This window comes from Palaemon carinicauda, chromosome 11 (assembly GCF_036898095.1).
Source record: "Palaemon carinicauda isolate YSFRI2023 chromosome 11, ASM3689809v2, whole genome shotgun sequence".
NCBI lineage: Eukaryota > Metazoa > Arthropoda > Malacostraca > Decapoda > Palaemonidae > Palaemon > Palaemon carinicauda.
Genome location: NC_090735.1, coordinates 85,801,488 through 85,815,073, shown reverse-complemented (window position 1 = coordinate 85,815,073; position 13,586 = coordinate 85,801,488). Strand labels below are relative to the sequence as shown.

Here is a 13,586-nt window from a genome sequence, read left to right as displayed (position 1 = left end):
AAGGGAATAACTTTCAGAAACTCATGAGAATTTTGCTAAAGAGTTTCCCTCATTTATTTATATTACAAGCCAGCTACAACCCTATTTCGGAAAGCAAGATGCTTTAACCCAAAGGGCTCCTTTAGGGAACGATGGCCTAGTAAATTAATGGTAAAATAAAGTAATGAATTAACATTAAATCATTCTCAGGAAAATAACGAAGCTTCCTGTAGAAATGATACAGCGCTTGCAGCTGCTACAACAGAAAGGGCATTAAGGCCTTTATGAGAATAGAACGTTAAAGTATATCTCCCACCACGGGCAGATCTTTTATGATTTAATGTTTTATGTTTTTAAACCATTCTTGTTAGTGACTCGTTAACATAGCACAGTGCTCTGGAGAAGGTGATTGTTCGTTTTCACCTTGCCCCTAGTCCTATATCTCTAACTTATGTTCCAACCCTTGGGAGAAGGAAGGTCGGTAGGCTGAGGTTCTTCGCGGACCTTGTGTATTAAACGTCTGTTCTGCCAAGCAATATTGTTGATGCAGTCCAAGACGGTCTCTCTCCACTTTGGAATGATGAGGTAATGCTCTTTTCTTCGCCTATGATTGGCGAGCTATGACATCACAACCATGTGACATAGTATCTTGAAAAGAGGGGAGTTGGGAGGTCTTGAAGCGATCAGATCGTCATCGTTATGGTATCATGGATCTTGTAACTGTTTTCTGCATATTAGAATGCAGTTTCCTGACGAGAATAACATTCTACGTTTTCCCTGTCTACCAGACTAGGTAGTTACTCGTCATGTATGCACGCGAACAGGTTTTGATGCGTGAACAGGAAGCAATCGAGTGTAATTTTTCTTCCGCAAGAGAAGCGGAAGTCAGACAAGTCACATACAATCCTAGCTCTTCCTCTGGATTCTGACTCACTTTCAGGGAGGAAGGACTTTGTCCTCATCGAAGGACGCATAACCTAGAATTGGTAGTCACCAATCGATTTGTCCAAGGCCTTTCAGGAGTCGTATGTTTTTCTATTAACTTATCCTGCAGTATCTAATGTTCGCTGGAAGTTTTTTCTTTTCGGAAGAAGGCGACGTGTCAGCACCTGACTCGTGTAAGACACATAGTTCTTCGGGGGAAAAGGTGCTCAGTTTGCTTCTGTTCACACTTCTTCTCCTTCCCCAGTTTGGAGAAAGGTCTATTACTTTCTTCTGAGGTCTAGCGACTACTGTTGACGGTATCTCACAGCATTGGAGACGTCATAGGGACTCTCCCAGGTCGCTCTCAGGACTGCGGTTGATGCTCTCTCCCGGCCTTCGCCCACGCTTGAGTTGACGCACTCGCTACCCCGCAAGTGTAGATTTGGTCTGAGCTGAAAGAGGTCTTTTTCATGTGTTTAGCGTTTACGATTCTCGGGGGGGGGAGAAAATTTTCTCCTAAAGAGTCTAAGGACTACCATAGATCAAAGAAATGGTTTTCCGATTAGTGTCAGAAGGCATAGTTCTCCTATGCTTAGTAACGCTTCCTTGCAGAAATATGCTCGTGTTACGAGAAGCGTTAGAGCGGGTGCTTGTAGCGGTCTGGTCTCTCTCTTACGGCAGACGTCGTGCAGACACAGACGCTAGTTCTGGTCTCTCCCTCACGCAGTCCCAGACGCAGACACCAGTCTGGTCGTATGTTGGCCGCTAACAGTCAAAGTTGATCCTTTCAACAGGTTGTCCCTTTTTCGCGGTCTGCGGGACGCGTGACTATCACTCATGCGTACGCATCCTACACGTGGACAACTCTCGGCTATCAGTTCCGTCTTTCCGTCAATGACCGGACGCGATGCTGTCGCCTCCACGCTGCACGCTGTAGATTTACAACAAGCCGGGCACACACACAGCGCTGTACCCACATGACAAGGTGAACGCATATAGCACACTGGCACCTTACGGAAATGCAACCACATGCGACATTATGGTCGCATGCTAGACGCATACAGTCAAGTCTTGTTCTCACAGCAGTTTAACCAGATTATTGTCTCTCCTTCGCGTCTCTCTGGCCTCGCAGCTAATGCTCACTCTTGTCAAGCTTTGGCTTTAGGTTTGTTGAACACTTGCTGATTCCACACGAATCAGGCCTTAACCTCACAGCATGAGGTTCACGTGGTTGACGCTTCTTTTCAACGCCTAGCTTTAATATCGGTTTCTTGCGACCGATATGGACGAGTTTTGGGAGGCGGTTCTAGATCCCGATTCTCTCTCACGACATGTTGAGTGTAGGCAGCATACTGGAACCGTTCTGGATTCATGCTGGTACCATGCTGGGTTTATGCTGGAAGCATGTCTTTAGTCCTTTTTTCCGTGTCAGGATCACGAACGTTTTATGTTAAACCATTAAGCTTTAGGTCTAGCTGCCTCCAGTATTTCGGAAAACCCCTAAGATCTAGAGGGTTGTTCGAAGGAGACAGCTGAGCCTTTATAAGGTTATTGGAAGGGCAAGATTAATGACCACACTATCAAATGTAAAACTAGCTGTAAATTCAAGACCCCTGACTTATAGAGCTAGTACTCCTAACCTTGAATTCATTACTCCAAAATCTTTCTTGAGACTTTATAGTAATTCATCTCTTGTTTTGAGGAAGAATGAGGAGGATGTATGGCGGGGTGAACAGGATTCATCCTCCTTGGATAAAGCTCTTAACACCCAAGAGGAAATATTGAACAACTTTAAAACCATGTGGTATGAATATTAATTGATAAGTCTCCGGGAACACAGTAGAAACGTGTATCAAAATAAATGGGTGAATAGAATAAAAGTTGGGGATATTGTGCTAATTAAAGCAGTGAATAAAGCAAGACCTTTTTGGATGATGGGTAGAGTATTGGAACTTGTATTGGGTTTTGATAATAAAGTAAGAACAGTCAAACTTAAGCAAGGAAATGGAGCAATTGAATACCATTCCTTATCCAATCTGTATCCAATGGAAATATCTATAAGTCAGGCAGAAACTCCGACCCAGACGAATGTGAATGGAAACTCTAATAATGAGGTAGTGGCTAGACCACAAGAACAAAACGAGGGTAATAACAGTAGGTCAATTCACCCGAGCCAGTCTAGTAGACCCAAAGGGAAAGCTACAGATAGATTTATTAAAATGATGAGAGATAATATTGATACCTTATAAGGCACGGTATATATTTGTAAATATTAGTAATAAATAAGTAGTATTAATAAATGTTCATAATTAAAAAATGTTACACTGTTGCAGTGAGGATTTAAAAAATAGTATTGATAAATATTCATAATTAAAATGCTACACTGTTGCAGTGAGGATTTAAAATGCTACTCTTACTTCTTTTAAGAAGTGAGAGAGGATAAAGTTATCCACAATTTGTGATAACCATTAATAAATGTTAATGTATTAGTAAGTAATTATAAGGCAAGTAGTTAGGGTTCATTGCAATAGTCTATATTGCAATCCTCTAAGGGGAATGTGTTGTAAAATAAAAGAAATTTCAGGGTTGGCATGGAAATGTGTCGAACTTTAGTAAATAATAAGAGGCGAAATACTAATAAAATTAATTAAGTATTGTTAAGTATATTTCGTTCTTTTTAAATTAAATAAATAATTAATAAATAAATAGATCGAATATTATAAATAAAAGTATAAATACTTAGTATAAATATTTGAGATGCCGTGAATTAAAGTACTAGTAGAGTTGTACGGTCGTAAATAATAGATTGTTACCGTTAAGCTCTTCCGAAAAACTAGTTCAATAGTGTGCGGTAGGGCGGAAAAGTTAAAATGGGGAGAGTATTTTTCCTTCAGAGTTAGTAGTATTTAAACCTCCGCCAGAAAGACAGTGCTCTCTCTAAATTTTAAGTGATTTAAATTACAAGGAACCAACTTTATCAATTCCAAGGAGCCATCAATTTGGAAAGTTCAAATACGCTAAGTATATTTTCTGTTTTTGTTAACCTCTAATAGAGAATAGAAACTATGCGTCTTTGAAACCTTAGCTCAAACAGGTTGGTTTCTGAAGTTTGGTTCTGAAATAGGTTCCTTTGGTTAATTACGTTTATATTTTCTTTTAGGATCCAGCACATGTAGGTGTGTGGGAACGAGAAGACAGATTTACTGGCGAAGAATGCGGCATTCGAGTTGCTACCAAGGAGGTATCCCATTCCCTGTAATGATTTCCTACCTTACATCAAGAAATTGGTTTGTAATAAATGGCAACAGCACTGGGATAGTCAAGATGGCAATAAAATGAGGGAAGTAACAACCTTGGAGGTATAACATGATACCCCGAAAATGGGCGACGACTCTTTGTCTCCGTATTGGTCACACACGGTTGACACACGAGTTTCTGCTGAAGGGCCAACGCCAACCGTATTTGCGAGAACTGTTTAGTACCTTTAACAGTGAGGCATTTGTTGACCGAATGCCCTAATTTTACTAACATAAGAAATAGATATCTGTTTGAGGGTCATGGTGAGGATGGCAGGTTCATCCTTGCCAAGATTCTTGGACATGATGTGTCCTACTATGTGTGATAATATCAGTTGGTCTTAGCTGTTTCTTACTGTCAATGTTTGAGTATTCATATTGTTTTGTTTATTGTTTTGTTCTTCCTATGTTAATGTTTTATAGCATGATTTTCATAAGTTATGTGTTTGTGTTAACATGTGCATTTATGTTGATACTGTATTCATTGTTGCCTTTCTTTGTTACAGATATGGTAGTTTGCTAATGTGTTGAATAAAGCTTGGAAATTATCACCAAGTATTACTGTACTTTCATTACAATTTATTCAACACAAACTCATCATGGCTAAGTTACTGAAGCCGTCCAGACTGGACACGGATCCCAGCTCGTCCAATGCAGCCAAAGAGTGGAAGCACTGGCATAGAACATTCACTAATTTCATAGAAGAAAGTGGAGATGCTGCACCAGACAAGTTGAGGGCATTAGTGAATTGTGTGTCCTCGAGTATATATGAACTGATCGAAGACTGTAGTACTTTTGAGAGTGCAATCGCTAAACTGGATAGTGTTTATGTCAAGTTGCCAAATGAGATTTTTGCTAGACATGTTTTAGCGACGCGACGACAGCAGTCAGGAGAATCCATTGACGAATTTCTGCGTGAGTTACATAAACTTAGCAAAGACTGCAACTTCCAGCCAGTCACAGCAGAACAATATCGGCAAGAGCTAGTACGTGATGCATTTATCAATGGTATTGCCTCAGTATTTATTCGTCAGCGGTTACTAGAGAATAAGTCACTGAATCTGGAAACTGCACACAGTCAAGCTCGTACGTTGGATCTTGCCCAGCGCAGTGCCGACGCATATGCATCGCCACCTGTTCCTCATACTGCTGCTTTAGTTCCAGAGCGGCAGGCGCAGCCAACCGGTGACCAGCAGCAACATCCAACGCAAGAGGGAGCTGAAGGTAGTTCACCGGGAGGTTCAGCTGTTGCCGCTGCCTACTTATCAAAGAGAAAATGTTATTTTTGTGGTAATGCACTTCACAGTACAGGTAGAGTGAGTTGTCCCGCACGTAATGCCACATGCAACAAATGCGGTAAAACAGGCCATTTTGCAAAAGTCTGTAAATCGAAAATTTCAGGTAGTACCACTGCTACATTGTATAATCCCACTTTACTTGCAATAACTGCCACTTATCCAAATAATCTTTCACATGCAGCTACAAACATCACTGTAAATGGCCACTCATTGAAGGCACTAGTCGATTCTTGTAGCTCAGATAGTTTTATACGTGAGGAAGTAGCGCAGAGACTAAACCTGACAGTAGTCCCTGCAAGCTCAGCGGTCTCAATGGCATCAAAATCGTTGAATGCTAGTTCCTCTGGATTTGTCATAGCAGACTTGGTTAACCTTGATCAGAGATATCCCTGTATACAGCTAGGGGTCCTGAAGGATTTGTGTTGTGATGTCATTTTGGGTTATGATTTCCAAAAGCAACACCAGAGCGTGAGTTTTCAATATGAAGGGAAAAGACCAAGTTTGAAGATAACTGGCGCCAAACCTGTTTGTTTACTAGCGACAGCTGACATAGATGAACCGTCATTGTTTCCGAACTTACCTCGACAGTGTAAACCCATTGCAGTCAAATCCAGACGCTATAGTCAAGATGACCAGCTGTTTGTAAAAGACCAAATTTCACATTTACTATCTGAAGGTATCATCGAACCAAGTATATCCCCTTGGAGGGCACAGGTTGTAGTAGTCAAAGATCCACTTGACAGGCATAGAAAGAGACTTTGTATTGATTATTCACAGACCATTAACCAATACACAGAACTAGATGCTTATCCCCTCCCAAGGATAGAGGATATGGTACATGACCTTGCTAAATATAAGGTGTTTTCCACATTTGACTTGAAGAGTGCATATCACCAAATCAGCATTAAAGATAGTGAGAGGAAGTACACTGCTTTTGAAGGTGCAGGGAAATTGTTTCAATTTTGTAGGATTCCATTTGGTGTGACGAATGGTGTAGCTGCATTCCAAAGAGCTATGGACAAACTAGTTGAGGATGAGAAGCTCAAAGATACTTTTCATTACCTTGACAATATCACTGTAGGTGGAGCATCTCAGGCTGAACATGATGAAAACGTTCAAAACTTCTTGGAGGTGGTTCAGAAACGGAACCTTACCCTCAATGAAGGGAAATCGGTTATTTCTGTTCCTACAATCAATGTTCTAGGGTATTGTGTCGGGAATAATGTTATAAAGCCTGACCCAGACAGATTACGTCCCCTTCAAGAATTACCGCCTCCCACAAATATGGGCTCTCTGCGAAGAGCTCAAGGATTGTTTGCCTATTATGCCAAATGGATCCCTGGTTTTTCTGACACGATACATCCCTTAGTGAACACAAAAACTTTTCCACTGAGCGAGCCAGCACTAGCTGCTTTCAATTCTTTAAAAAAACAACTTATGGATGTTTCACTGCGGGCTGTGGATGAGAGTCTTCCTTTTGTTGTAGAGTGTGATGCTTCGGAAGTTGCTGTCTCCGCAGTCTTGAATCAGGGTGGCCGCCCAGTAGCTTTTATGTCGAGAACGCTCCAGGGTAGCGAGTTGCATTATCCAGCAGTGGAAAAAGAGGCCACAGCTATTATTGAAGCGGTTCGCAAGTGGAGCCATTTCTTAGCGAGACGACATTTTACTCTGATTACTGATCAAAGATCGGTGATGTTCATGTTAGACAGCAGGAAGCGAACTAAAATAAAGAACAACAAGATACAAGAGTGGAGGTTGGAGCTGGCATCCTACAGCTATACTATACAGTATCGTCCAGGGAAACAGAATATTGCACCGGACACCCTGACTCGTGCCTATTGTTGTTCTATTTCCTCAATGTCAAGTCTCACTGACATCCATGAGAACCTCTGCCATCCTGGCGTCACTCGCCTTTTGCACTTTGTGCGATCCAAAAACCTCCCATTTTCAACAGATGACGTGAAAAGAGTGTGTGCTTCTTGTAGAATTTGTGCCCAACAAAAACCAAAATTCCATCGTCCAGGAAAAGGAGTCCTCATAAAGGCCACCCAGCCAATGGAACGTCTTAGCATTGATTTCAAGGGGCCTCTGCCCTCTACCACGAGCAATAAGTACATTCTTACGGTTGTTGACGAGTATTCACGTTTCCCCTTTGTGTTTCCCTGTCCAAACATGCATTCGAAAACAGTGATCAAATGTCTTGAATCTATCTTTATCCTTTGTGGAATGCCTAGTTTCATTCATTCAGATCAAGGTGCTTCTTTCATGTCCCAAGAACTGAAACTGTACCTTTCTCAGAAGGGGGTTGCAACCAGCAGAACGACACCTTATCATCCGATGGGCAACGGCCAGGTTGAGAGATATAATGGTATTATTTGGAAATCTATTTGTTTAGTACTCGAAAGTCGTGGCTTGAAGACACAACACTGGGAGATAGTACTTCCTGAGGTTTTGCACTCAGTTAGGTCGCTCTTATGTACAGCAACTAATGAGACACCTCATGAACGTTTTTTCAGGTTTCAGCGACGCTCTAGTCTTGGAAGTACATTACCGTCATGGCTTTTGACTCCTGGACCTGTACTATTGCGACGGCATGTTAGGTCTAGCAAACATGAACCGTTAACTGAAGAGGTTCAACTCATGGATGCAAACTCAATGTATGCAAATGTCAAATATCCAGATGGTAGAGAATCAACTGTGTCTACCCGTGACTTAGCCCCAAGTCCTGCAGGTGCAACGTCTCCTGTACACCATGTTGAACCATCAGGAGAGACGGAGTCCCCAGATACAACTGAAGTGCAGGATACACAAACTCATGATAACCGTGATTGTCATGAATCCAGTGAGCCCACTGAGATAAGAAGGTCCACTCGTGTGTCAAGGCCGCCTGATCGCTATGGATGGGATTAAACCAATACATTTGTTTTGATTAAAGTTGAATTTTCTAGGAGGGGAGAATGTGATAATATCAGTTGGTCTTAGCTGTTTCTTACTGTCAATGTTTGAGTATTCATATTGTTTTGTTTATTGTTTTGTTCTTCCTATGTTAATGTTTTATAGCATGATTTTCATAAGTTATGTGTTTGTGTTAACATGTGCATTTATGTTGATACTGTATTCATTGTTGCCTTTCTTTGTTACAGATATGGTAGTTTGCTAATGTGTTGAATAAAGCTTGGAAATTATCACCAAGTATTACTGTACTTTCATTACACTATGCAAGCGGAATTTTTAGATTTATATCAGAAGCAGGTCTTCTGAAAACTATTTAACTATTGTGATGACTTCTTAACTTTTATGGTTTTAGTTGAATTCTCTTTTATTTTTCATGTATAATAATTGCTATCGGCGTCAATGAGCTTAGATGTCAGGATGCTTGAAAACTTTCAATCAATCCAAGTCATAAGCTTTGCATTCTCTAGAGTTTACTATGTGGTCACTTGGTTTGTTTAACTTTGTGCAGTTAATACACTTTGTCACTTGTGAATTACACTCCCTGGTGGAATGTTTTCCTGAAAATTTCCCCGCAGACTTTATCATCCTTCTTAAACATGCAATCTTTTTCAAGATGTCCATACCTCTGACAGTGATAACAGGTGATCACTTGGTACTCATCACGTATGTTATAAGTACCCCATCGTAATAAAACATTGTTCTCATTATCATGAATATTCCTCCGAACTTCAGGATCACATTTCAGCATATAGTGGGTGGTCCCTCCTGAAGCATTTTTCTTCAGTACTACACTTATCTTCTCTTCTATATTTTGGATTTGGTCCAGGCAGCAATTTTTTTGAATCAAAACAATTACTACATCTTCATCATTGTACACATTGCATATCATTTTTTGTTTAAATTTTCCGATTTTTCTCGTTTCAGTGTCGGCAACCAATGTCTGAATTTTGCTTGCAACCTCTTCTCTGATCATTTTGTTTGCAAAGTTTACAACAACATTTCCATTCGTAGTTGACCTCGTGTTAAGTATAAAAATGTCTTTAAGTGCCTGTTCAACCTCGCGTTTTCTTTCAGTACTTTTAGTTGTTGTATTTGTTGATTTAATTACCAACAGATTTTTTTTCCATAACTTTGTCAGCAAATGTCGTTTTCTCCGGTTTTGGGTTCATCCACGTCTGAAGTGTTGCCCTAATTGTAAAAGAAAATATACCGTAATTAACAAAAGGAACCCATTTCAGAACCAACCTTAAAAAAACCAACCTTTTTGAGCTAAGGTTTTGAAGAAGCACAGTTTCTATTCACTATTACATGTTAACAAAAATAGAAAATATACTTAGTGACTTTGAACTTTCCAAATTGGTGGCTCCTTGGAATTGTATTAGTTGGTTCCTTCTTGTAATTTAAATCACTTAAAATTTAGAGAGAGCACTGTTTGTCTGGCGGAGGTTTTAGTACTAACACTGAAGGAAAAATACTCTCTCCATTTTAACTTTTCCGCACTACCGCACACTATTGAACTAGTTTTTCGGAAGAGCTAAATGGTAACAATCGATTATTTACAACCGTACAACTCTACTAGTACTTTAATTCGCGGCATTTCTCAAATGTTTATACTAATTATTTATACTTTTATTTATAATATTCGATCTATTTATTTATTAATTATTTATTTAATTTAAAAAGAATGAAATATATTTCACAATACTTAATTAATTTTATTAGTATTTCGCCTCTTATTATTTACTAAAGTTCGACACATTTCCATGCCAACCCTGAAATTTCTTTTATTTTACAACACATTCCCCTTAGAGGATTGCAATATAGACTATTGCAATGAACCCTAACTACTTGCCTTATAATTACTTACTAATACATTAACATTTATTAATGGTTATCACAAATTGTGGATAACTTTATCCTCTCTCACTTCTTAAAAGAAGTAAGAGTAGCATTTTAAATCCTCACTGCAACAGTGTAGCATTTTAATTATGAATATTTATCAATACTATTTTTTAAATCCTCACTGCAACAGTGTAGCATTTTTTAATTATGATTATTTATTAATATTACTTATTTATTACTAATATTTACAAATATATACCGTGCCTTATAAGGCATCAATATTATCCCTCATCATTTTAATAAATCTATCTGTAGCTTTCCTTTTGGGTCTACTAGACTGGCTCGGGTGAATTGACCTACGGTTATTACCCTCGTTTTGTTCTTGTGGTCTAGCCACTACCTCATTATTACAGTTTCCATTCACATTCGTCTGGGTCGGAGTTTCTGCCTGACTTATAGATATTTCCATTGGATAAGGAATGATATTCAATTGCTCCATTTCCTTGCTTAAGTTTGACTTCTTGCTTTATTATCAAAACCCAATACAAGTTCCAATACTCTACCCATCATCCAAAAAGGTCTTGCTTTATTCACTGCTTTAATTAGCACAATATCCCCAACTTTTATTCTATTCTCCCATTTATTTTGATACACTTTTCTAGTGTTCCCGGAGACTTAACAAGTAATTTTCATACCACAATGTTTTAAAGTTGTTCAATATTTCCTCTTGGGTATTAAGAGCTTTATCCAAGGTGGATGAATCCTGTTCACCCCGCCATACATCCTCCTCATTCTTCCTCAAAACAAGAGATGAATTACTATAAAGTCTCAAGAAAGATTTTGGAGTAATGAATTCAAGGTTAGGAGTACTAGCTCTATAAGTCAGGGGTCTTGAATTTACAGCTAGTTTTACATTTGATAGTGTGGTCATTAATTCAAAATAAGTTAATCTTGCCCTTCCAATAACCTTATAAAGGCAACCTTTCTAGACTCTTATTAACCTTTCCCAAGCAGCTCCTCCCCAAGCCAAATACAAAGGAATTCTGATATGCTTTATTTGACACTTCTCCATTTCATCTAGGAACTCCTTTGATTTTAAATGTTACCTCCTTTAATAAATGTTTTAGCATTATCACTATAAAGATATTGAGGAATGGAGTACATATTACAAAATCTCTGAAAAGCCAAAATAAAATTTTCTTGTGGACATATCTAGTAACAGTTCAAAATGCACTGCTCTTATATTCAAACAAGTGAATACCAAAACAAACATTTTGACTGTTCCTCCACTTATGTCATCTTTAACCCAGAAATGTCTAGTATAATCTATTCCTACATGATCAAAGGGCTTTACTAAATTCATATGATGCTTAAGCATGTCAACTACTTTTGGATATTTATAAGCCAGAGCATTATACTTTTGACATACTTTACAATTCCTTATTTCAGTCTTAACTGCCTCTAACCCTTTAGGGATCCAAAACCCTTGTTCCCTAAGAAAATTTAAGGTAGTACCAGTACCCAAATGTTGCACCTTTTCATGACAATAATTAATTATTAAAGATGTCAATTTATGCACTTTTGGAAACAACACAGGATTATAAACATTATAGTCAAAATATAAGCACTTAGCAATCCTTCCTCTAGATCTTCATCTATAAATAGATTTAAATTAGAGACTAGAGAAGGAACATTTTGTTCTGATTTTACTTCTTTTTTCAGGAATTCTATTTCCTTAGAGAAACATTCACTTTGAGCTATTTCAATCCAATACTTTTTGGCCCTTTCCCTTGGATCTCCACCCTTTACTTTGCATAAAGGTCTGAAGAAATAACTAGTGAATTTGACAAGCCTTTCATAACTAGAAAATTTATTAATATTCAAAAAGCCTGTGTTTACTTTCACTATTTGCACATAATTTACATTTACTTTACCTTTATGTTGTGGAGACAAACTCATGAAAGGATATTTGGGCCACCTTTCGAAATTATTATTTAACCATTCTGGTCCCTCCAACCAAAATTTCCTATTCTCTAAAAACTTATTATAAGACAACCCTCTCGTCAACAAATCAGCAGGGTTTTGTTCTGTATGCACATAATTATACTTTACAGGTACTTTAAATTCTTTAACAATTTCATTCTTAAGGTAATCTACTTCTAATATTCTATTTCTTATAAATTTAGATTTTACTTTAGACTCCTTAGTTATTATCCAGTTCAATACAACTTTAGCGTCCGCACAAATATTTACAAATTGGAACTGAATATTTCTATAAGTTTCCATAAGTGTAGGTAGACATTTTAATGCTAAAATCACCCCCATTAATTCTAAAGTGGGCACACTATGCTCATTTCCCTTTCTTAAAGGAGCCAATTTAGATTTAGCAAACAAAAAAGAACTTTGATTGTCATCAGAACATGCATACATTACAAAACCATAAGCTTCAGTTGAGCTGTTACAAAATACATGAAGCCCATATGTTTTTTGTTCATTTAAAGCCTGACGAGGAAAAGACAACTCTGCCAGAATTTCAAAATCTCTACTTATGCTTTTCATCTCATTTGTTATCTCTTTTGGTACTTGTTGATCCCATTCTACTTATAATTTCCATACTTTTCTCATTAATACCCTCTCTCTTATACTTACTGGCAAGGTAAAATTCAGCGGATCAAAAACTTTAGAGATCTGAGACAAAACTTTTCTTTTAGTGTCAGCAGCAGATTCCACAGTACAAGGTGCCAGACTTAAAGTATCACTATTTACATTATACCTATAACCTAAAACTTTCTCTTCTATACAATTATGCTCAACTAGCCTTCCTTCAGCCTCCATGATTTCCTTAATTCAAGTCAATTAGAATTCCATGACCTCAAAGTAAATCCCCCTTCTTGCATTCTTGATGAACAAAGACTATATAATTCATGTAATTCATCAATATTATGACCTGTGATTATTAAATTACCTACATAAGAATTATTTTCTAAAATTTCTCTACACTTATCCTCAGGATACATCTTAGTATAGTGCTTCATAACATAATTAAGAATGAAAGGTGAAGATGTATAACCAAAAACTATAGTCTTGTATCTATAATATACTAATTTACTTCCTCTTTTCCAGAAAAAACAAAACCTGTTTTTATCATATTCTTCTGAAAGCTATATCATTAAAAACGCCTGTTTGATATCACTTAGCCTAACACTCATTTGTTCTAAAATAAAATAATAATCTCAAAATAGAATCCATTAAATCTATTCCTGAGTATGCAGCTTCATTTAGTGAAGGCAAC

At 38.0% G+C, this 13,586-nt stretch overlaps 1 protein-coding gene across 1 annotated transcript; it reads right to left on the bottom strand.

Annotated features, from left to right (window-relative positions):
* Window positions 1-11,860: 11,860 nt before the first annotated feature.
* LOC137649362 (uncharacterized) lies at window positions 11,861-13,129 on the bottom strand. The gene is made up of 2 exons (XM_068382344.1): window positions 12,944-13,129; window positions 11,861-12,796 (listed from the first exon to the last, which is right to left on the bottom strand). Exons 1-2 carry the CDS (start codon window positions 13,127-13,129, stop codon window positions 11,861-11,863), a joined length of 1,122 nt encoding a protein of 373 aa, XP_068238445.1.
* Window positions 13,130-13,586: the final 457 nt, after the last annotated feature.